This window comes from Manacus candei, unplaced genomic scaffold (assembly GCF_025592945.1).
Source record: "Manacus candei isolate 608988 ecotype Guabito, Panama unplaced genomic scaffold, ASM2559294v1 h1tg000017l, whole genome shotgun sequence".
NCBI classification, from domain to species: Eukaryota; Metazoa; Chordata; class Aves; order Passeriformes; family Pipridae; genus Manacus; species Manacus candei.
The window spans coordinates 31,391,307-31,415,342 of NW_026138065.1; the positions used below are offsets into that span (position 1 = coordinate 31,391,307).

At 44.4% G+C, this 24,036-nt stretch overlaps 1 protein-coding gene across 2 annotated transcripts in view; it reads right to left on the bottom strand.

Moving 5' to 3' along the window:
• Positions 1-2,803: 2,803 nt before the first annotated feature.
• The window catches only part of MEIS1 (Meis homeobox 1), a 108,318-nt gene continuing 87,085 nt past the window's right edge, over positions 2,804-24,036 (bottom strand). Inside the window, exons 10-13 of one of the 2 annotated variants that reach the window (XM_051783890.1) lie at positions 8,617-8,675; positions 7,274-7,363; positions 6,906-7,001; positions 4,226-4,372 (exon numbers count right to left, since the gene is read on the bottom strand). In XM_051783890.1, coding sequence (XP_051639850.1) covers positions 6,943-7,001; positions 7,274-7,363; positions 8,617-8,675 — 208 coding nt within the window. In that variant the 3' untranslated portion in view covers positions 4,226-4,372; positions 6,906-6,942. Of the gene's footprint in view, positions 4,373-6,905; positions 7,002-7,273; positions 7,364-8,616; positions 8,676-24,036 lie in introns of both variants that reach the window. The other variant, XM_051783889.1, reaches the window with a different exon arrangement.

Genomic DNA, 24,036 nt, shown 5'->3' on the forward strand with positions numbered 1-24,036 from the left:
GCCCCTGCCCGCGGCCGGGGGCAGCCGCCTCCTCCTGGCCCACGGGAAGCGTTCCTTCGCTTTTATATGGATATAAATATATAATTATATATATATATATATGTATTCATCCCGGGCGGCACAGCAAGGTCAGGGGAGTGGGTAAATGCTCTGCTGTTTTTCACGCAGGTTCAGGACGCGGGGAGCGAGGCCCCGGGTAGCGGGGGGACTTCCTGCGCACCAGAGCCGGGGGTGGAAATATTCACCGCGTGGCTGAAAAGTGCCGATTCTGAGCCCGAAAGTACCTGTGGCTGATAGAGGCACGGAAGGGCAGGCACCGCCTCCGCCGCCTCCCGCGATCCCTCTGCCTGGAGGGGGGCGCGGACCTCCTGGCTGGAATTTGTTGTCCCCCCGCAAAAAACCCTCGTGGGGTGCGGGTGCCCAGCCCAGACACAGGGCAGGCCCCGTGCAACTACCGCGCTGAGGGGTCTGGCCCCTCGTCCGCCTCTGGACAGGGGGAGGTATTGGCTCCGCGGGACACTGCGCCCGGGGGTGCGGGAGGGCCGATGGGGGGACGTTTGGCACAAAAAGAGAAAGGGGAAGCGGGAAATCGGGGCCGAATAAAAAAAAAAAAAAAGAAGAAAAAAAGGCAACAACCTAACCAAACCACCACCACCACCCAAAAAACCCCCCAAAAAAACAAAACAAAAAAATGAAAAAAGAAAACCACAAAAAACAGGAGGGATAAATAGGAGAAATAGAGCCTCACGGAGGGTTGCGCAAACTTTGGTCCGCCAACGCGCAACGCCCGCGGCGCTGCGCGGGCGGCCCCGGAGCACCCCGCACATCTCCCCCCCCCGCGTCACTCTCCCGAGCCCCCAAGAGATGGCAGTCGAAGACGGCTTTCCTCCTCCTCCTCCTCCTCCTCCTCCTCCTCCTCCTCCTCCTCCTCCTCCTCCTCCTCCTCCTCCTGCTCCTCCTGCTCCTCCTGCTCCTGGGCGGCGGGCAGCGGCAGGACAGCGGGGCGATCCGCTCCCCCCCGCTCCCGCACTGCGCCCCCGCGCAGCCCCCGCGCAGCCCCCGGGCCGGGGTGAGGCGCGGAGGCGCAGCCGGGAGGCCTTCCCCGGGCCCCTCCGGGCCCCCCCGGTGCGGTGAAAGGAGGGTAGCTAGGAAACAGCGAGCGGCCCGAAAAGGCGGAATTTCCAACGTGTAAAATGTTCTTAACGGAGCCATTGAGAGAGTGCAATAAGGCGTGAGGGGGAACTAATCTCCCCATTTAAATGTTTGTGGCAATTTTATCTAAATGAATTTTAATGCTAAACGAGGGATAATTCCCTATTTGTAACCCGTTTACTTCTCTTTCCTGTGCCTCTGAAGCTGTCTAACATCATGCGATGAACAATAACAATAAAAATACTGTCAGGGCATATTCTTCATTTTGAATGTGTTATAATTACAGCTGATTAAATGTCTTGGGATGTAATAGTGGGTTTAATTTGAAATGGGTCCCCCCTCCCCAAAAAATAAAGTCCCACGGAGGAAGGTCTGTGCCCCACTTCGCTGCGGCCGCGAGGAGAAGGGACGCGTGTGCCCTCTCCTGCGAGAGGGCGGTTTGTTTTTGTCTTTCAAGAAACATTAAAAAAAAATCCAAACACAGCACAACAAAACAAACAAAACAAAGCAAAAAAAAAAAAAAAAAAAAGAAGGGAAAAAACCCCCTAAAAAAAGCAAAAAGTGAGCCTCGTTCATTCACGTTTTGGCAGAAAAGTGTCATTACTCCGGGCTCACAAAGAGGGAGTCGGGATGTGCAGCCTCCTTGGCGGCACTGTGGCCCTTTAAAAATACAAGGAGGAAAAGGAGGAGAAAAAAAAAAAGAACACTCAGGGTTAAAAAAAAAAAAAGAGGGGGAGGAGGTTCAAGCCGTGGGGGGAGAGGACCCCACTTTGGTGGTTTGCTTCACTGAGAAAGGTCTGCACTGCCTGCCTGCACCTCTGCCTGCACCCCCGCCTGCCCCCTGCCCAGCCCGGGGGTACCCAGAGGACACGCAGAGCAGGAGGGCCCCGCCGGGAGCCCATCCCAAAACACCTCCGGGACACCTCCCGCCGGGGATGCCGGCTGGCTTGGGGAGGGGAGGGCTGTTGCATGATTTTGCCTTAATTAAGATATTTGTGTCCTTTTCCTAGCCTCGGGAAACTCAATTTTTTTCTTCTATAGCTGCGATTTGATTTAAAGCAAATGAGAAGGTCTTCCAGCCGCAGCCTGCCCAGGCTGGCTGGGACTGTTTTACTCGCTGGCTGCGGTGCAGAAAAAGTACAAATGTGTGAGGAAATTGGTTAATGAGGAGAGGAGAGGAGAGCCTGCACTGGCCTTGCTTGCAGGGGTCCAGCAGCACCTCATGCCCTTACAGACATGCCTTGCCCAGGCAATGTTTCCCAAGTTTTATTTTCCTCCTTCCTTAGTATGCTCAATTCCAGAAAGAAACTCAATAATTTAAACTGTGTGTTAGAACTAGAATTTGGAGGGTAGGGAGGGTAATACTATTTACAAATTTCTGTCCAATAATGCCCTACGATATTACATTTATTAACAGGCAACAGTTCCCATCCTGAAAATTTACAGTGCAAGTTCCAAGAAAGTTTCTTTACTGAGGGTAGCATTATTTTTACATTCTTTAAATATGAAGCTGATATTTAAATAACAAATGATAGATAACATCTCCAGAGCCAGCTGAATTTTGTAGCTGCTCAGCTCCCAATTTGGGATAGAATGGCTACAAATACTGCATGGGGACAGGAAACAAATTTTGCAAGCAGTGGAGTCACCATGACAAAAAATAATTTGTTTTTATTTTAGATTCAGATTTCATTACTGCACTCAAACTACTACAACTGGGCTTTGAGTTATTATACAATCCAAACTGTTTCAATCAGAAACTCTAAGACTCAGTGTGCAATGATTATTATTAATAATAATTAGCTCCTTGGTTTCTTGATAGAAAAAGGCTATCAACAAGCATTTGTTTAACCACAACAAAAGTATAATTAGCTTATCCCACTTAGTAAATCTGTATGCATGCCAACTCATACCAAACTGCTACTTTTACAAAAAATTGCAATAATACAGATCATTTTTCCAGTCCTTTTTGCACAAAATTTATTTACAATGTATACATAAATGCTCCATGATGGGACTATGGAAAAAAAAATGCACACATGACCGATGTCTTGCCCAGAAAGAAAGTCAACATATTAAAAATAAATCTTCAGTCCATGTTTCGAGCTGCATAAAACAGGAAGTGATGTACAAGGTGGTGGTTGCTGCATGGGGACAAGGATGCTCTGATGTGACAATTAGGCTTCAAATACACTGCCTTTCCGTTTCCATGCTTCCTCCTACCAGTCTCCTTAAGACACTGCCTGCAACAGCTGATTAATCATTGTTGATGACTGCAGTTTTTCCCATCCTTCCCGATTTACATCTGTTCAGGCCAATTCAAATATGGTGAGTAAATGAATTAGACATGCAAATTCACGCCCCAGGCTAGAAAGAGAGAGAGGGAGAGAGGTGGGGAGAAAGGGAGAGAAAGGGAAGAAAGACAGACAGAGAGAGAGGAGGAGAGAGGGGGGAGAGAGAGAGAGTGTGCATGGCTGAAATCCTAGGATAGAAGAAAGATTCTTCTGCCTGACATAGTTATTTTAATGCTCTAAAAATCCTGCAAATAAGCCCTTTCTGTCATTTGCAGGATAAGTGTAAGGCTTCTTTTTTAATGTAAGGAGGCTTCTGGAGGAAGTGAAGAGCTATGGAAACAACACACATAGTGTGGAAAAATTTCACATTTTTTTTAAAAAATCTATAAGAAACAACGTAATATGGATAACAGTATAATAGCATTTTACAATATTTCACTCTTTGTTCTCTTAATGTCTTATATAGGTATTTAGCATGTCCCCAGAAGTTGACTTCGGTTGGTGTTTTCCTGCTTTTCAGGGTCCCTGTGAAGAACTGGAACGTCCCTTGGTCCAAAGTTGACACCAAGAACTCCATAGTCATTGCAGAAAGACAATGTTTGAAATCTACCATCGCTGCAGACAACGTGTGTTTCCCTTAAGCTACTGAGCATGAATGTCCATCACTTGTCCGCTCACTGCTGGCTCGCCGGTATGAAGCATTGTGGGGCTTGATGCTGACATGGGCATTCCAGGGTGGGGTGGTCCTCCATGCATCATCATCGCTGGGTGGTGAGGGTGTCCAGGAATGTAGGTATGCATGGGGGGGCCATGACGCAGCTGAGCAGGATGGGGGGGCATCTGGGGCGGGGTATAGCTTGGCTGTCCCATATTCATACCCATTGGACTACCCCGAGACACATAATCCCCTGGCATACTTTGCAGCCCTGCGGAGAGAAAGAGGTGGTGGTGAGTGGTGGGGGACTGGCTGCCGACATTGGGCTGTGAAGCTCATCTGCTCGGGCACAGAAGGCCGAGATTGAGCCCGAGGAGGGATGCAGAGTCACGGATACGCGAGCGCAAGTTGCCTTTGTGGAATCAGAGTCTACGTATGGACTCACAGTGAAGGCAACAGGAACGATTCCCAGGTCAAAAAGAAACCCCCCAAGAACCTCCTCTCCCCTCCAAATACAGAGCTTTTGGAGATAAAACCGCTTTCTCCTTTTCTGGTTAGGAACATATGCAATGGAGATGTTTCTGATCTGGAAGCACGCGAGAGGCAGAGCCAGTCTGAAGATAACTAAAGTCACAAGGAGTGGTGGCACCAAGCCCTGTGAGGGCTCTCAGGTGGGCTCCATTCCCCATGACCTTACTCCAGCCACCTGCCTTCGTCTCCCCACTTGTAAAAGCATGCTGGGAATACCAGGGCAGGGAATTCGTTGTCGTTAATGAGGGGCTCAGGAGGAGAGATGGGTTAAATAGGTGTCAAGGTTTATCAACAGCTATTTATTTAGCTCTTGAGCCTGATCACTTGGAATCTCTCCCAAGTATTTGTGCCATTCAAGTAGATGCTATACAACAAGAACATACATTGCTGAACAAAGGCCTCATATGAAGCCGAAATTGATAGGATTACTAAGCACGACTGTTAAACCAAACCCGTATTTTTAAACACATTAAAAAAATATATATATAATCAATAACAGTTATCAATTAATTCTTTCCCCCCTGCTCACCTCTGGCCACACAAAAAAAAAAAAAAAAAAAAAATCAGACGCGCAACTCAGTCAAACCTTTCAGTGGGTTTGGGAGAACAATAAGAAAAAAAATTGGACCTAAAACAATAAAACCTCCTGCTTTCTGTGGGCCTCTGCCTTCTGCTTGGATTGCTGTAGCTGATGGGAACTGACAGGTGTATTGTTTCGGAGAGCTATAAGCTCCATAATCATCAAGGGTGAAAGGCATACGCTATTGCTAAGTAGGTTCAATTGGCTTTAGTTCTAAGTAAGAGCGCGCTGTGAATGCGCCGAACACCTTGGAATCAGGTCTCAAGGCTCTAGCAATGAATAGCTGCTTAATCTAGCCTAAAGGAACAGTTTTGAACTAATGAAAATTGCTTATAAAATATACTGTACTCACAGCTCTTTAATCAAAAAAGATGATAATATTTTTTGTAATAACCTATTAATTTAATTGGTCACGAAGCATAAAATACATCATTTAAATTTAATTGACCCAGAAACTAAGAAACAATATTTAAATTAACTAAGCTAGAAATTTTCATGATGAGGTAATAAGGCTGTTGCATTCCCAAGCTCAGAGGAATGTTTTCACAGCTAATTGTTAAAACTTAGTTTTGACTTGGGCCCAGAGAAGAGTACTACGAAATACACTTGCCCTGGGTAACTTCAAACCCTGTGTTAATATAGGCTGGGGGCACAACAAAAATGCTGAAATAACTCTTTCAACTCCAGAAAAGAGCAAGAGGAACAGAATCATGCACCATTTAAACATGGTATCGGTGTCTTGGTGTTTCAAACCACTTTAGTCTTAAAAAAAAAAGAAAATACGAAAATTCGTATAATGTATTTTCCCCTATAAAAGACAAGAGGGGAAAAAAAAAAACTGGGACAGTTTTTCTAGGCTTTCTTCGCGAGGCCTGCCACTGAAGATTGCATTAATGATCTCTATTTTTGTATACTGAATAAGTCAAATCCATTTGTCACACTGCAAGTGATGGCATACTTAATTTGGATATAGTCAATTAGCCTGGGCTAAGCTCCATAGCCTGCTGCGCACACCTCTATTTTGTATTCTCTCTTTTTCCTTTGCCACACGTAATCCCATTATGACGGACAGACAAAGAGAAATAAACTTGAAAAAAAAATAAAAAAAAAAAAAAAAAAAAAAGAAATCAAAGTTTTGTCCATCGCCTTCCAAAACGCAACTAAGTGAAGCTGCCGTTTTTTCGTTTGGTGTGTTTCTTTTTCCCTACCCTACGAGAAGTCTCCGCTTGGCTTTTTTGGTGTCTTGCAGGTTAGCGGGAGAAATGTAACTCATGCATCAACTGCGGTTAGACAGATTTATGACACTTTGGGGACATGCTCTTTCCTCTCCCTGCGCTGCTGCAGACCGCTTACATTTTGCAAATCAGTCTGTTGCCAAGACGACGGGCTCCCCCACCTCCCCGGCTGCTCCTTGTTTTGTCATGTGCTCGGGGATGGATAATAGCATCAATGTATGGCGGCGTCGATGTACGGCAGCGTCAGCGTACGGCGCGCGCGCGCACAGGGGGTTTTGGGAGCTTGGAAAGCTTGAGCTGAACCAGAGGGAGAGAAAACCCGAAGGAGCCCAGGCGTAGGATGGATGGATGGAAAGGAAGGAACAAGCATGAGGCTATGGGCAGGGAGAACATAGGGAAATGCAAGAAGACAAATATCCCTCGGACAAAGTGAGAACAAAGACCTCGTTTGTACTTACTTCCCCCTGGCTTTGCCATTGGTTACCTAGGTGAAGGTTACATGTAGTGCCACTGCCCCTCCATGCCCATATTCATGCCCATTCCACTCATAGGTCCTAGAGGGAGATAAAAATCCAAGAAGATGCCAGAAAATGAGCAAAGTCAACAGATAGTGCCAAAAGCCCCTTTCCAAAACACAGCACCGGCAGAGGGTCCAGGACCGCTCGAGCGCGGAGGTGCCTGGTTTCCCTCGGCGGTGTGGAAGGCAGGCAGAAGACAGGTGAGGCAAGGCAGGCAGCTGGGACGGCAGCGGAGGGCGGAGGTGTGTTTACCTGCGGTGGCGTGACCGAGGCCACCCGTAGGCGGGTGACGCTCCCCCGGGGCTTACCTGGTGCTCGGATGCCCATGTGCTGCTGGCCGTCCATCACGAAACCTCCCATCGGCTGCCCGTCGGGGTTATAGGGTGTTCCTTGACTTACTGGAAAAGTGCAGAACATTGCTTTTTAGCAGCAGCCAAGAGGGTCATCTCTTCTCACGGCATCGAGACGCAACCCCCCCCTACCCGCGGGCTATCATTGTTGGCTCTAAAGAGAGGGAAAAATATCTACTGTGCGAATTTAGCGCCGGCCTAACAAGCACGCTTAAGTTTTGGCTTAATCTCCTTCTGCAAGTTTGGAAATGAAGTTTGCAAACTGAAATCTTGAGACGTGAGGAGCCCGGGCTCCAGCTGCTGCCGCTGCTGACGTCAATGCAAAAACCTGTATAGGAGCCGGATTTTATGGCTGGAATAGTCACACTGAAATCACAGTGTGTTAAATTACGCCCCTGTGCCTTCTAAGAGTAGGATCTGAACACGTCCATGCCAGATATTTACCTCTAATGACAAATAATCAAATGTACTTGAAGAGGAAGTGTGGTCCAAAGGCATCTTGGACAACAATGTATTTGGAGAGTTTGACAGCAAGACTTGGAAAACAAAACCAACTGGGACTAAAGGGCTCTGGCAATCCTTGATGGTAAATACCCGCACAGAGCTGCGAGCCAGGACCCCAGACAGAACCAGCATGTGGAAACTTAAGGTCTTTTAAAGAAGTAGAAATAAATCCCCCCAAAGTAAACAGCAAATGCTCAGCAATCCCAAAAGACAGCTACTAAAAAGAAGAGCCAAGGGACAAAAGAACCCTGTACAAGTACCACTACCTGAACTGGAGGTTTTGACTGTACATTAAAAGCCGGCTTCAGAAGTAAGCTGCCTTGGGTTATTAAAGCACATAAAGCTCTACCTCATTGAATGTCTTTGAACTTTACTGAGTCCCACAAGCGATTCTGACCCCTTTGCCCTTTTGACAGGTAATAAAGTTTACAGCAATTCCACACCAAGCCATGCACCAGGGAGTGGTCACAGGAGCAGAAAGAGCTGGTAAAAGGAAAACTCCAAACAACTGCTAAAAAAAATAAGAATAATTGGGATCATGTACAGAAAGTCCGGTCATGGAGCGGATCGTTTTAGTTTTTCGTTTTGAATTTTCAGTGTCTTTTTTTTTCCCCAAATGTTTTTAATCATGTTAAAATTATTAGAGTCGTAATGAAAGAAAGCTGGTTGTATTTTAATTGTCAATCACTCCCAGCATTCATTTCTCATTTATTTACCAGGTAATGGACCTCCCCGTGAATGGCTTGAGGATGGTTTTCGCCTGCGTGACTTGAATACAGTTACTATTGGGGACTTGCCTGCTCGATTGGACTGGTCTATCATGGGCTGAACTATTCTTCTTCTAGCATTAATAAACCTGCAAGAAAAAAAAAGGAAAGCAAATGGTTAGGGAAGGGATGTCTTCCACCCATCCCCAAGCCCTCTTGCCCTTGTTGTGGCGCTCTCCATCGAGCTGCATGGGGATGCAAACACTGCTAAACCTCTAACCCTCATGACCTTTGAGAGCACGAGCTTGGGGTTTCCAAGCTGATTTATGTTTGCCTGCTTTTTACCACAGTTGGGCACTTCCATTTCATCTTTTCATGGGGGAATTAGCCGAGTTTTCAGGAAACAATACCAGCAACGCTCTTCTCAATACAGAATGGGGCACCGAAAAAACAAAAACGTGTGAAGCGAGATGTTCGTGAGGGCATCTGCTACCTCCCCCCTCATTAGTGTCATTTCTGCCTTATGTCCTCTGACTTCTTTTTCCAATTTTTTTCTTTATCAAAACCTGCCCCTACCTCTTGCAAACCTAATTCCCTTTTAATGCCCACTATTAAGATAATGAACTGTGATGGCAGAACCCCATCAAATGAGGGAACGTCTGGACTTTTATCACCACTAAGTCACACTGCTGGGGACTTCAGAGCCATGCATTCCTCCTAGCCATTTCTTGGTGGGCTTTTTCCCCCCTCCCTCTCTTTATGCAAAGTCTGAGGGGGTCAAGGCGAGGTCATAGCTTTACAGTAATTGAATTTATAATCCTGTTTTCTCCAGCTAGGCCTGACCATTTACAGCAAACATCTTGTTAAACTGTAATTACTGGAATACTGAAAATTCCCCCCCGAACAATGAAAAGCAGATCTTTGGAAATAATAAAAAAAAGAAGGTACGGTCATTTTTAAAAATAGCAATCTGCAACTCTACTCCTTGTGTTTCTGTAGCTCTTCGCCTCAGTTAGTCTTGTAATGCTTATTTGGAAATATTCAAAATAATCTGGAGCAAAACAGAAGAAGGAGAGAGACCACAAGTGCCCCAGTCTCCTTGTGGTTCTGAAGTAAGGAGGCTGGAAATCACGGTTGGGAACCTATCTGAATGAAGAGCATTTGAAGAACCTCTCTGGAGATTTCACTCATCAGAAAGTTTAGTTAAAATCCATTTGGAAAAAAATCTTCACAGAGATCTGATCACAGCAAAGTTGCATAACTGGACTTTTTATTCTTCAGGAGAGACAAAAAGAATAATAAAAATGTGTACGCCGCAATATTTACTAGTAAAGGAAGATGTGTGAGCACTGGCTAAACCACACCACACTTGTAAACTGGGATGGGAAACTTCACAAAGGAATACTTGATACTTGTTTTCATTGCCTTTGCTTGAGGTGGCTTAGCAGGAGCTCTCCTACCACAGAGATAAAACCACCAGGATCTTTCCGCGGGAATCAGCTCTGCCCACCCATTCCCCTACACCAGAGGGGAGAAGAATAGCAAACCACTGCCCCATGCTGTTTCTTTTGCCCTCATCAAAGACCAGCACAGTGATTTCAGACTCCTCCTATCTCCCATTCCCCACTGACACCCATTACCCAAAGTCCTGCAAAAATTAATCAAGATGTTGAGTCCTTATCAAACCCCTTGTCTTGAGGAAACGGGCTCAAAGGCACCAAATCTGGGTGCCAATCTGGAAACCCTACACCTGAACTAGGTCATGTTTTGTCAGCAACAATATTGGATCAATTTTTCTACACATTTCCAATAAACACCACCCTCAATGCCAGCAAACAGTGTTGCAAATCAGTTTATCATTATCTTGTACAAACCATGAAAATTAGAATCATGTGAGCAGAAGGTTAGACTAATTTTCCTTTCTCATTATAAGCACAGGTGTAGCACAAACACCATGTGAAATAAGCAATTAAAAGAAATCTGCTTTTTTTCCCCCATTAGCTGCCTTAGCTCCATGACCAATTGGAAAATTGTTTAATATCTGTAATCTGCATTTGCAGAAAGCAATTTTCACAGTAACTCTTCGAAGTAAAACAACAACACAGAACCCTAGTGCCTCAGCCACTTCTTTTTGCAAGTCTGGCAAGGCTCTTGCTGTGTTTACTCCATCCTTCTCCTGCCACATTCCCAGGACCTGGTACTGTGGAAACGGGGGGAGGATTTTTGGTAGTCGTGAGAGTGACTGGTCACCAAAACCTTCATTTTTTCAACAGCTTTGACCCCAAAGAAATGCTGAGCAACATCAAGCATGCACACCCCAACTTCAAGACCTTCTCCTCCTTCTCCTCCAAACTACAAGCACTTTTAAGAAGAAGGGGGGGATCTCAAGATAATAAGCTATACTATACATCGTTTATACACTAATATACCAGAATAAACTATATATCTAGAGTTTACCAATAATCATCTGCCAGACGTGCCTACTGTAAAACGTACTCTCACCCGTTTGCCCCATGCTATCGCTTGGGATATCTGCTTTAGGAACGTTTTACACACAGGTACTTAACAGTTATCTTCTTCCTACGCATTCATGTAAGTATTTTCTATAAGTAGCAATTCTGCCAAACAGCCCAGTGTTTGGATGTCTTCGGGGGGAATTCAGACGCAAGAACATTTTCCTTCTGGGCAAAGTAATAAAATGACATTCTTGCTCCTCCCACTAGAAGTCAAACGGAGGTCAGCTCCCCATCCTTGTATCTGTTTAAATAAACTGGTCCAGCTGTTTGTTTCCAGGATGCCCTTTAACCTTCTGTCCCATCCTCCCTGCCTTTGTAACACAACGCTTTACTTTGCATTATAGTAGACTCCAAACCACTATGCATTAAAAAAAAAAAAAAGAAAAAGAAAAAGAAAAAAGAAAAATAAAGAAGAAAGTATTCACTTTCAAGTTTCTTCCTGCATCCTAAACCTGGAATTCCTAAGAACCCATCGGATTAAAACTATTAATGTGGCTTGCCCTGAGAGAGCACAATGCAGTGCTACTATGTTTATAAATCACATTTGAGAACTCTTTGCAAGCAAAACTGCGAATTAGCTGCTGCTGCAGAAATACATGGACATGGGGTTAATTTCTTTATATTCTGGGTTGTTGTTTTTTTTTTTTGCTTTGAGAAAAGGGCCAGGATCTTTTGATCACTCTTTGAATTCCCAGGGTGCCAGGCTGATGTTAACATCAGCAAAAACGACGGAATAGAAAAGCTAACAGGAAAAATCTCCCTGTCCCTTTTCCCAAATGTTCATATTCACCTATCTTAAGAGAAGAAACCCTAAGTCACTCTAATTTTTAAAAGTTCAGAGGAATCGGGACCTAAAAAAGATATTTGCATACTAAATGCTACTGAAATGGAGTATTATCAAAATACAACTCAGAATAAAACTTAAGACAGACACATAACCTTACTCATGTGCACAAAGACCAAGTCAGGCTCAAAAACTTGTATAAGGTATTTTTCCCCATACCAGTGGCTCTATGCATTGGTACCTTTGCTCTGATGAAGAAGGGTTTTTTTTGGTTTGGGTTTTCTGCCTCAAAAGAGTAGTGGCACAGACAACACAAGATCCCTCAGTGTACAAGTTGTACCCACCTCCCAGCCCAAGGAGAGCTGAGAACATTTCAAAGTGATTTGGGTTCCTTTCTTCAAGCTCTTTTTTTTTCCTTTTTTGTTTTGCAAGAGGAAGGATCTGGCATGGAGAAAACATTTGAACAGTTGGGCAAACACAAAAGTTTAGGGTATTTACTATTTTTTTTTCAATTTAAATTTCCTTGCCCTATTTGGACACATGGGATTGTGCTTTCTGCCACGTACCAAAAAGCAAGAAAAAACCCCAGCAACTCCACCTGCATAAGCCTAAAGAGGAGGAGGAAACTCTCTTTTCTCCCATTTGCATTTTACTAGGATGTTTTCTCTTAGGTTTCTTGTCTGGGGTCTGTCTCCAGAGGTCACTGGCAGACTCCCCTGTTGGTGCATCGCCGGTCCCACGGGTGAGCTCCAGCCCCAGCCCCGGGGATGCAGCAATCTGCCTCTGCACTCTGACCTTCAGCTTGGCCGCCCTCGTTGCCACGCACAAGTTTTGTTTCTTCTCAGCAAGAGGCTGCATGGCTGGTGATGACAAAAGACTTATTTTAGTTGGAAATTGGCTACAATAATAGCAGCCAGAGAGCAAGGATTTTCAGAGGGTCACCAAACCCTCCGAAAGGCACAGCTCGCTAAGGCTCAGGTTACAGCCCAAGTGACATTTTCCGCACAGATCTGTTCTTTCTCCCTTCCCCTTGTATTTCACTTCTGTCGAGTGAATAAAACAAGACCTTCCTCTGCTGTCACAAATTTCCAAAGTCACCTTTGCTCAAGAATCGACAGAGCGATTGTGGGGACTTCCAATTTGCAGTCTTTCAATGAAATTTTCCAGGACCAGCTGCCTGAAAGATGATGCTGAGACTTCGCGGTCTATTGAATTTTTCTCTGCCCCCAGCCCTCCCAAATGAAGAGAGTTTCACACCATTACTGACTTTTGCTACTTGAAGTCGCAGGCTGGTCCCTCTCAATATTGTCCCAAAGCGCTGCATGACAGAAGTCTGTGTCTCACTAGCAGTGCCAAGAAGTTCCCAAAAATCTCTCTGCCTCATTTTCTCCTCGAGCTCCTTCTAGCAAACCAGGAGTAAGGAGAATGAGAAAGCCCAAAGTGCCTACAAACCCCAGTGCTAAAACCTCTCTTGTCCCTCTGAAAAAAACAGTATCCCTCTTGACAACAAACAAATCATCATTTTTATAACAGATGCCAAAGTAACCAGAGCCCTTCAAACTGGCAAATTATTCACTTGTAAAATCAAGTTACACTCTTTTCTGCATACTGGGATCCTTCATTTATACAGCAGCGAAACAACCTTCTCTATTCAGCACTTAATTCCTCAACGCTTAACAGGTTTATCTCTAATAAAACCAATTTAAATGGAAAGTGTGCTATAAACCGAGATTATTACACTTCAGTAACTGCTTTATTCCTTATTTTAACATATTTTCATTTTTCCCCTCTGTGTTTGTTTTCCAGAGCTTTTTAAAGGAGTCAGTTAAAGAAAAGAAAAAAAAAAACACCACAGAAATTATTTCACTGAATACTTTCAAATGTTTTAAAATCAGCCTTGAAAATAACAAGCTGCCTCTGTAATTATGAACAGAAAAAAATAACTGCAGACTTTCAAATGGTAATCACATTTCCCCATCCCTAAAATGAGAAATAAATGTTAAAAGAGTGCTTACTGCTGTTATTAGAAAGTTCTGATCTCGAAGTCAGTTAGTGAGCTTAATGACCCGTAACTACCAGTCATTAGCAATCCATGCTCTCTGTACTCCCTTTATTTGTAAAGAAAAAAAAAAATCCAAGATGCTCAAGAAACTTTGTTCAATTTAAAGTCAAATGAAGTCATGTTTGGCAACTTTTCTTGGTTTCTCCTCCTCCTCCGAACCGAAGACAGTTCAGGACTGCAATACATCATTTACAACACTAAATGGAGGTAGGGAGGGAAGAGAGTACACGGGCTGCAAACCGCCCACTCCAGACACGTAATATTGGAATATACTCCAAACACAGAGAGCCCATCCATCAGGAGGATCAGAAAGGTCTCCTGCAGGCTCTCTTCTTCCTCCCTCCTCTGCTGGCAGCACCAGTGCCAGGGACTGTATATAGGGCTGAGGGGTTTGTCGCAAGACAATATTGAAGAGCGAATAAATAAAATACCATGCAAAAAACTGGTGATGAAAAACCACTAATTAGCTGACAAATTTGATGTAAAGCACTAATGAAAGCCATGTGTGGTTCTGCAATTTAGTTTTAAAAATAGCTTCTGACTTCAAGCATTACTGCGTGACCCCACCAATGGAGGATTCATGTTGTGCATTCAGAAAAGTTGCTTTAGAGCAGGAGTGTGCTATCGAATGCCTCCCAAGCCAAGTCTGCTAATGCAGTGAGCATATCGAGGGCAAAAATAGAAAGCAGAGAGATGAGATCAGGTATGTGCTCCTTGTAAGAGAGCCGGCTATGCCCCACATTTTGGCCGGCCCAGCACGCACCAGCTCTACCTTTGGCCATCTCCTCTTCTCCCAGGCCTTTAAGCTTGGGAGCTTTCCCGTCTTGCTCCATACCAGGTTTTCTTCTCAAATTGCTGCTAGGCACATCTTGCCTCCAAATAAAAAGACTGTATTTGGGGAAGCACCCCACCACCATAGGATTATAAAATCCTAGAATGGTTTGAGTTGGAAGGGACCACAGAGATTATCCAGTTCCAACCCCCCCTTGCCATGGGCAGGGACACCTTTCACTAGACCACATTGTTCCAAGCCCCATCCAACCTGGCCTTGAACATTTCCAGGGATAGGGCATCCAAAACTTCTCTGGGCAACCTGTTCCTGTGCCTCACCACCTTCACAGTGAAGAATTTCTTTCTAATATCTAATCTATGCCCACCCTATTAAAGCATTCCCCCTCGTCCTGTCACTACCAGCCCTATGAGAAAACACGTAGACATGGTGACTGCCTAGGGGTAGTAGCAAGCCTAGTGGTGGCTTGTGCTCTGGATGCAGCAGGGATAGCTGGTGGTTTTCCATCAAACTGGGACCCATAAGCTCCTGGCCCTGCTTCTCCCTTGGCCAAAATGCTCCCCTTGTCCCATATCTCTGCAGGGCTCATGGCTGTGGTTGCTCAATGAGCCTTTCTAGGAGAAAGTCAGGCAGGAAACAATCTCGTCTTGCAAAATTTTCCCTGTTCCCCAGTAGGATGGGGCTAAAATCTGTTTGTATTTATTTGCCTAGTTCTGAATGAAATTTAAGGAAGGGACTTGCTGCAGAGGAGTGAAGAGCCAACGTGCCTGGGGAAGGGCTCCCTGGAGATACATCTCCCTGCTCTACCCATCTCCTGTGCCCTTCTACATCACAGGTGAGCTGCTGTTGGCCTTTCTGGTATGCTCTCCTTCGTCTCCTCCTCCCCTCTCATTCACATATTCCACCCAGAAAAGCTTTGCCAACATGGAATGTTTCCGGTGAAAATCCAGGTCCAGCATTCAGACGTCTCCCCGCCGATGCCAGGGAGTCAGAGCACCAGCCATGTTGCAGGTCTCGGCTGCACTGGGGAGAACTCTCAGCAACCTCATTCCCTGACACCGCAATTCCCTCGGGGTGCAAGGCAGATGTAAACTCGCCCTCGGCAGCCAGATGATGTAAGGGGAAATCTTTACATGGCAAAGCGCCAGTGGAGCTGACCTCCCGTCTCTTCCCTGCTCCTAAATCCCAGCGCAGCTGTACTCTGCTGATCTCCATGTGCCACAATTAGCCTTTAAGGAATATGGCAAGGATTCATCTAGTAGAGCAGCACTAAGGCTGCTCTAACTCCCAGCCAGGACAGCACTGGCCCCCCTAGAGCGCTGTGGTTGGGCACACAACATGCTACCAGACAAAACCTTGCCTCCCACAAAAATGATCGTAACAGAGGGTGTGCAGGCTCTCTACAAGCTTTGAGAGCAGCCCAGGCTGAGATGCACATCTCCCAGCTCAGGGTTTTCTAACAGCTCTGAGGAGGGTCTGAAAGACAGCTTTCCACCCGGTCCTTTAGGAGAGCTTGTCTGGACTCCGTAATTCGGGTCCTCATCTGGTGCACGCCAACAATGCAACCCAGTAGCTTTTCTTCAGCAGATCACTTCAAACCAACAACCTGAGCCCCACTCGATGGCAGGGATTTACGCTGGGAACAGATGAGAACTGATAGTAAAATATTGGCTATTTCTTTGAAAACACTCCTCTCTATTCCAGCAATTCCATGTCCATTGTCGAATCAGCACAACCTCTTATTTAAGGGAATGTAGTGCTCGTGAGAGGCGCCTGCACGATATCTGAGTTTTCTCATGTCTCACAAGTGTTACAAACACAGGGGGTTCTCCTTGAGGCCCAAGGTTTTTTCCATACATCAGTTTGGGAGCCTTGTCCAAGCGGCTTTTTCCCTGTTCATTCCTACTCATCAGGCGTACAGCATGGGAGTTGGAAGCAGCGCCTGGTCCTCCAGCCCAAGTGAAAGAAGAAAGGCTTCTCCCACATCTTGCTGCTAGTTTAAGTGTGTTTCTGCTCACTGAAGGGTGTGAGAAATAATCTGTCTGCACTCCTGGATGGATGTCCTCATCTCCAGAAGGCCACTGAAGCAGTGTGAAGTAACTCCACACCCTGTCACCCTTCAGGAGTTCCTCCAGCCTGTAGCACAAGGAGAAGCAAGCCCAGGGTGGCCCAACCAAAAATCTTGGCAAGTGTCTTTGGGGGAAAACACCCCTGCAGCCCCCAAAGAGAAAATATAACACACCCCTATATTGGACCAGTGTCTGTACATGAAACAGGCTCCGGGGTATACCCTGAGACACTGGTTTGGGATGTTGAGGGAAGCTTTGATTCCTGTGGTTGTGCCCTCCTCACCACAACCAAGACAACAAATACAAGAACACTGATGTATTTTGTGTGATGTGGGTACCTGAAAAACTGGTTTGAATTCTTTATTTCTTTTTTTTTTCCCCAGAAGCCACAAAAGATACAACTCTGAGTCACAGCCAACCTGAAAAACAACCCCACACTTCTGAACAAACTCTCCCTGCCCCAAGATATCCTACTTCAAAACATTGTTTTCTAACCACTACTAATAGCCTACTTTGTAATCTACTTTATCTAAACATAATTTCCCATTAAGTGAAGTAATTCATTTTGCTTATAATCCTACTCCTGACAGCATTTTATTCAGAGCAGAAGAAAAGACACCGTCAGAAAACAACACCAACAAAACACACACAGGGAGGTCAGAGGAATGTCAAAGATTAAAAGAATTTGTGAGACCACGGGCCACAGGAAGCTTAGAGATCAGCCCCCAGATGGTACAAACCACCTTTATAAACCAGGTGAGAAGTTGGACGTCTCTGGGATAAATCTGAATTCAACAGCAGCTATTGGTATCACACTTTATCCTTAGCCAAAAAAGCCACAAGGACTACAGTGCCTGGGCAGAGAAAAAAAAAATAACCTGTGAAACTGTTACATGACCTAGATTTCATTGAAGAACTGCAGAAGGAATATTTTTTCAGCATCTGCTGCCGTTTCTTTTCTTTTTGAAAAGTCAAATTAAAGGCTGAAGCCTGCTTGGTGCTAAGGCTGGTGTAGCCAGCCATGCATCATTTATACCAAAATCGTTCCAGGGCAGGCAGGGCAAAACACACGCCCTCGAAAGCACGTCCTCGCCCTGCCCCTCTGGCTGTGTTTCGTTTTTCAGAAGAGAAAATTGGTTGAACCAAGAAGAAGGAAACATTTGCCCCATTTATACTATTTCAGGCTGAGTTTTGAGCCAGGTAGTTTGTTTTATGCAGGTGCAGCCCAGGGCAAGAGTCTGATTTAAGCGTGAGAGAGGGTCTCTGAGGGCACCTCTCTCCACGTGTTGGTGTTTCAGTTTGTGATGATTAACCACTCTACACCAATCTCAGCAACTGTTGACACAAAATAGGTGGAGATCAGGTCTGTGCAAGCCCAAAATACCAGAAAGGCAAACTATATGTAAACACACTTCAGATAGCTATGACAAGAATAGGCCAAAGCCTGACTTGCAAAGCAGTGACAAACCATTACTCTTCCCTTCTGTCTTTTTTTTTCATATATTGAGGGCAAATATAGTTTCAATTTTATTTTGTTATATATAAATCTCAGGTATCTCACACTAAAAAGAAACCAAGCCCTGAGAACTCTATTTACAGAGACAGTGCCAAGCCCTCCCCTTGCTCGCAATGCAGCATTTCCACATTACAATAGTGTCCTGGATGGGGATTTTTTAAAGCCAAACCCTTCTTTTGAGATGGTGCACAGCTGAACCTCAGTATTTGCAAATAAAAACTAGCAAACAAAGAATTCTGACCCCTCCCCTGATCCTGCATGGCAAAGCTAGGGCAGGAGAGGAGAAAAGAGCAAGTGCCAAACATTTGCATGGTTCTGTTTCATCTTATTTCCCTGACACATGACATCTCATTTGTTAAAGAATGTTAACACACTAACTAAAAAAAAAGTGTTTCAGGTACAAAAGCACCCCAGAAGAGGGAAAAGAGGAGGTTTTTTGGCTGTATATTGAATTCTCAAGCACCAAACACCTTTTGTTAGTCAATACTATTGGCAGGTAAATTCTGTTTCCACTGTATGATGCTCTGCAGTGGGAACCAACCTTTCTCCTACTCAAAAAAGCATCTATGTGAATAAAATAACCAGTTTTGTTTTTTTATCTCAATGCTTAGGGTGCCAATAATAATTTAGCTCATACAAAATGATTCAACATTTGCTTTTGAAATAAATGGTGTTTCCGTTGCTGGTTTCCCCACCCTGAATCCAGGGGCTGTCAGAAACATCTTTCCTTGGCTCTCCTGAATGGGGTGACCCCTGTTTTGGGGCAGTTTGGAGTGTGTGGAGACTGACAAGGCTGGACTGAGCAGGGAATCCAGGGTCTATTAGCTCTTCATCCTCTGCTCCACCTGAAGACTTGGAGGCCAAGGGGAGCATTTTTCCAAGAAAACTCTATACTCACCTCTGAGCACCTGATCCCTTTGGAAAAGCACTCATATGTCATGCCAAAACTGTACCACTTACTCCTTATATCCACGTGCCAAAACCAAACCCAGCATGTGTAAACTGCCGTGTTGTATTTTAAAATGCCTTTACTGAACTATAAAAAAAAAAATACCAGCCTAAAATCCGGTGATCCAATGGTACCTGATGGCTCTACATTCACAGCTCTTCTCCCTGTAAGCTATTTGCTCAGCTTTTCTAATAATACCTTGACTGCCTGGCAGCTCTCCAGGGCTGTCTAAGGCAATATGCAAGCTAAACATTTTTTCATCTGATTTCAATATTTTCTTATGAGTAACCATACAGGATTTTACCTAGTGAGTATTCCTGATTGCTGTAATTTAAGAACAGAGAAATAGACTGCAGATGTAATATTATTATTACAATTGGCATCCAAGGTGAAAGGCATAACAATTAGCTAAGACTTAGTGAAAACATAAATGTAAAAATCTGCTTGAAAAATCCAGCACATGGTACATTTAGAACTGCTAATTTACTGCACACATTCTGAACTGCTCAAATGATACAACAATTTACCCAGCAAGATACTTTTTAAAATAGTGCTCTTGGTGTTCCGAGTAGGTTTTTTTGGAGGGGAATGATTCTCATGTTGAAAACACCTACTGTCCTATTTTACTCTGGAACATCAAACAGTATGTATTTGTTAAACCTGAAATATATTTTTTCTTATTCCTATTTTTTCATGCTTTCACATGTATTCCCATTAACAAAACAGTGTTTAAATAACATCTGTATACATATTCTTGAATCACATAGAGAAGAAAAGTAAATTGTCTCTACAATGTGATGGTTAAGTTCGTATTTCTGAAGTTGAGAGGATAATTTGTGAATGTTTTAACATTTACAAGTAAATAAGTACTTGTATTTACTATATCTGATTACTCAGAAAAGTATTTGTTATGTTCTTACACAGATTCAAATTGCATCTTGACCTTTTCTCATTTAATCTGTTTACTGCAACAAAAGCAGTAATAGATACATCTGAAAACAAGGAGATATTTTACTCGCCGAGGACTAAAGATCCCTGTGTGTGATGTGCTCTGCAAAGTGGCAAACTGAGTATTTCCCTGTTTATTGTAGTCTGCAATTTGGTAGGCAGCAGGGGTGAAAATCCAACCCTGCATATAGGACCAGCACCTGCCTTTGCTATGCTCCCTCCCTGCTGGCCTCCTCCCCCACTTACACCCTAAAAATAGTGCTTAAGTGGGACTAAAGTGGTGCACTGGTCATGTGCTGGCCTTTTGCTCGGGGTGAATATCACCCTCAGCAAAGGAATTGAGCGAAGATGATGTTTATGCTACATGCCCAGCCTCATGAAGGAGCCTTTCCATCCCCTCCAAGGGGCTGACATGGGGCTTAACACATGGGAAACACCAGACAACATTATCACTTGGATTTGGGGGTGTTTGGGGTGTGCTTTAGATGCACCAAACCCCTGGCATGTTATGATATAAAAACTACAGCAAGAAAAGAGGGGCTTGGGACCGTTTCCCAAAAGGTGGAAAGTCATGCAGCTGTTCCTCCTTTCCCTGCACCTCTGTGGAGGAGTGGGAGGGGCTTTCTGCCTCTGCCCCATCTGCATCTGGTCCCATCTGCACCTCTCCATCTGCATCTCCCATCTGCCCCACCAGCACCTTCCCCCATGCCCTCCATCTGCATCTCCCAATCTGCATCCCCCCATCTGCTCCACCCATAACCCCACCATCTGCAAGCCAGGACGAGCAGATGGACAGGACACCCTTCCCAGTGGTGCTCCCCACCCATCGCTGGGTTCTGGGGAGCACTTCCTGGGAGAAGTGCAAAATCCTCCTGCCCCCCCCCACGCCACCCTGCCTGCCCGTGCCATGGCAGAGCACTTCCCTTCCTGCACCATGCAACTACTGCAGCAAAGCTCTACCACTGTCCTCACCACGAGCAAAGAAATGGAGGCAGAAGGAAATTTCCTGCTGGAAGAGAGTTGTGAGGAGGCTAAAAGAGTAATAAAGTGTTTCTGTGTGTCTATGCCCTGAGCTGACTGTGTTACATACAGTAGAGTGGTCAGGTCTTCCTATCCCAAGCCCATCTCTGATTTTTCAAACTCATCTTTAGGCTGGTCTTGGAGCCCTTTTAAAATTTCTTCCTTACAAAGGTTGAGTAAAATTAACTTCATCTGCCCCCAAGAATGACATTAGCAAAACTTACATTATCTGATAATTTTTTCCAATGTGTTTGGTTGTGGTTCATTTTGGGTTTTTTGCAAGCCTAGGAAATTACACATAAAATTGACATTTAAAGAAGCCATGGACATGAAATCAAGAACTCAAGAGTTAGGAAGCCATATTATTAAAGCTGTTTGCACCCTAGTCTTTAATGTATTTCTATGCAAACAGTTCAGTTACGAGCTCGTGCTACCAGCTTTGATAGGGCTCAGTGCCTCAACCACCCCAATGATGATCATGTCTGTTATAAGAACAGGCCAGGGCATTATAACATAAAAAAATTTGATTTCTACGGGAAATAAACTTTGACAAAGTTGAACGAATAAGGCAGCAAAAAAAGTAAAACAGTCCTGGTTAATGCAGCCAAATGCTGCACTGGAGAAGAGGATTCAGCTCTGCTGCTTCCTTGGACTGCTCAACAGGTACTGAGAAAATCATTGAACCCAAATGTTTTGCCAGCAGTTGATGACTTCTCATATCTCTCCTCCATACCCAACACTGCAGGTTGGCAATATAAGATGCCAAAGCACTCAAAACTAGGGAGTTTCCATGAAACATGAAGTTTCAATGCTCATTGGACCTTAAATGTGAATAACTTGCTGTCATTTTGAGTCACCTCACAGTCCCAGACCCACCCAGAACCTGTGACCGTGCTGGACCTGGAGCTCCTTGAGCCTCACTTCTTCCCCTGTGAACTGGGACAATGCTATTATTTCTCTTTGTAGGGGAACCGTAAAAATACCATGCAGACCCACCACCTTGTATGCATATGTAAGCACGTGGAGGTCAGGGAAGGACTAGGGTATTACAGCAGTAAGTGCCATAGGAAAGCCCAGCAGTAATTATTAATTCCATCTTCAAGCTCGGTTTGAATGCAGCTCAACAAACGAAGCACGGAAGAATGAGGGCAAGATAAAATATTGACTAGCTGCTCCATCATTGTCTGGGCTGTGCCCTAGATAGCACAAGGGTGTTTTAAAAAAAGCAGAATGGAAACACCTAATAAAGGCTGGAGCTTTAAGGATTTGAATTTTCAAACTTAATTTTTTTTTTTTTTTAAGATCATTTCGATGCAGTTGTACATAACTCTAAATAGAGAGACAGTCACATATAGGCATGCACATATAGAGAGGTTATATAGGCACAAATATACAAACATTTATCTGTATGTACCAAGTCTTTTCTAAAACATAAACAAGCATCTGACACCTAGTGCAGCCTCTGATGAGAATTGCTCTCTCTTCCTTGTAGACTACTACTAGTAATTATTTACCATTAGTTCTTAATGGGAAGGGATTCAGGGGAGATGTAGTAAGCAAGAAAACCGTACAGATTGTTCAATATAGCCTGGTTGGCTCTCAGCTGAGGCAAGAAGTGATTGGCTCACACCTCGTGGATATTTCAATCACAGTTTTTATCACCTGGGAAAAGCACCTTATTAACCTGTACTTGGTCAGGTCTCTACCACATCCATATAGGCTGTCAAGACCATACAAGTGCCCCTTCTAGTTCATGCTACCAGGCTTCGAACCCTAAACTGCTGTGGGGTTAAACAACCAACACAACAGAGACCTGAATGGCATAGATTTATTTTTATTTTGCAACAGGGTAAAGGCTCCCTCTTCCCATAATAGAAACATCCAACTGAGGCAAAAAGATTGTCCTAAAAGGTAATGCTGGTGAGTCGCAAGTAAAGCTGTCATGTGTGTGTGTGTGGGGGAAGTCCTCCATGTGGATTATTTCATTACTATAAAAAAAATAAAACAACTCAAGGAAAAGGGTCATGGTAAAGGGACTGTGGTATTTTTAAAGACATGTGCCCTACTGCGGATACATTTTCTGGCACGTCTCACATCATCACCCCATTCCTGTGACTCCTCCACCATCAGCAGGAGTCATATGCATCAGCCTGGGGAGCCCCAACACCGGGCAGCCCATGTGTGAAAAGCACCATTTTTTTTTCGTTACGGCACAGAACTGAAGTATGCAACCAGCACATACTGTAAAGGCATTCAAGATATGACAAAAAAAATTGTTCAAATGCTTTCAATCTGCAGAAAACAAATGCTCTCTTCACTGATTGCTCTGTGGCAAACTTCTAATTCCAGCCAGAAAATCCAGCATTCCCAGTCTGGGCTAACGACCATGCTACCAGACATGAGTTTATGTTTTTCATGCACATTTCATGTATTCCCACACGCTGTGTTGCTGCCAATAATTTATGACTGATCTGCACCCAGCCTGCCCTTCAGCATTTTATTTAATCTCTGCAACAGTGATTTACAATGACTCATCATTAATACAAAAACGTACATGTGTGTTAACAAGTTTGGAAGAATCTAAGAAGGAAAGCAAAAATTTTTTTGTGAGTTGTGGCTGAATGACTTATGAGCCTGCTGAAGAAAGGCAAAACTAACCAGAAATGATATGTTAGTTTTTCCCTGCAGCAAATTATTTAGGCAAGAAGAGTTTCTTCTGCACATTGCCTTGGAAGAAAAGAGACTCAACAAAGGCCTGGAGAGGGTTGCCCCACACCCTCCAGGATTTGGGAGGGGGTGAGTACCTCATTGGTCATGGGTATTTCTCATGCAACCTGTGCTTTCAGCAACAGCTTC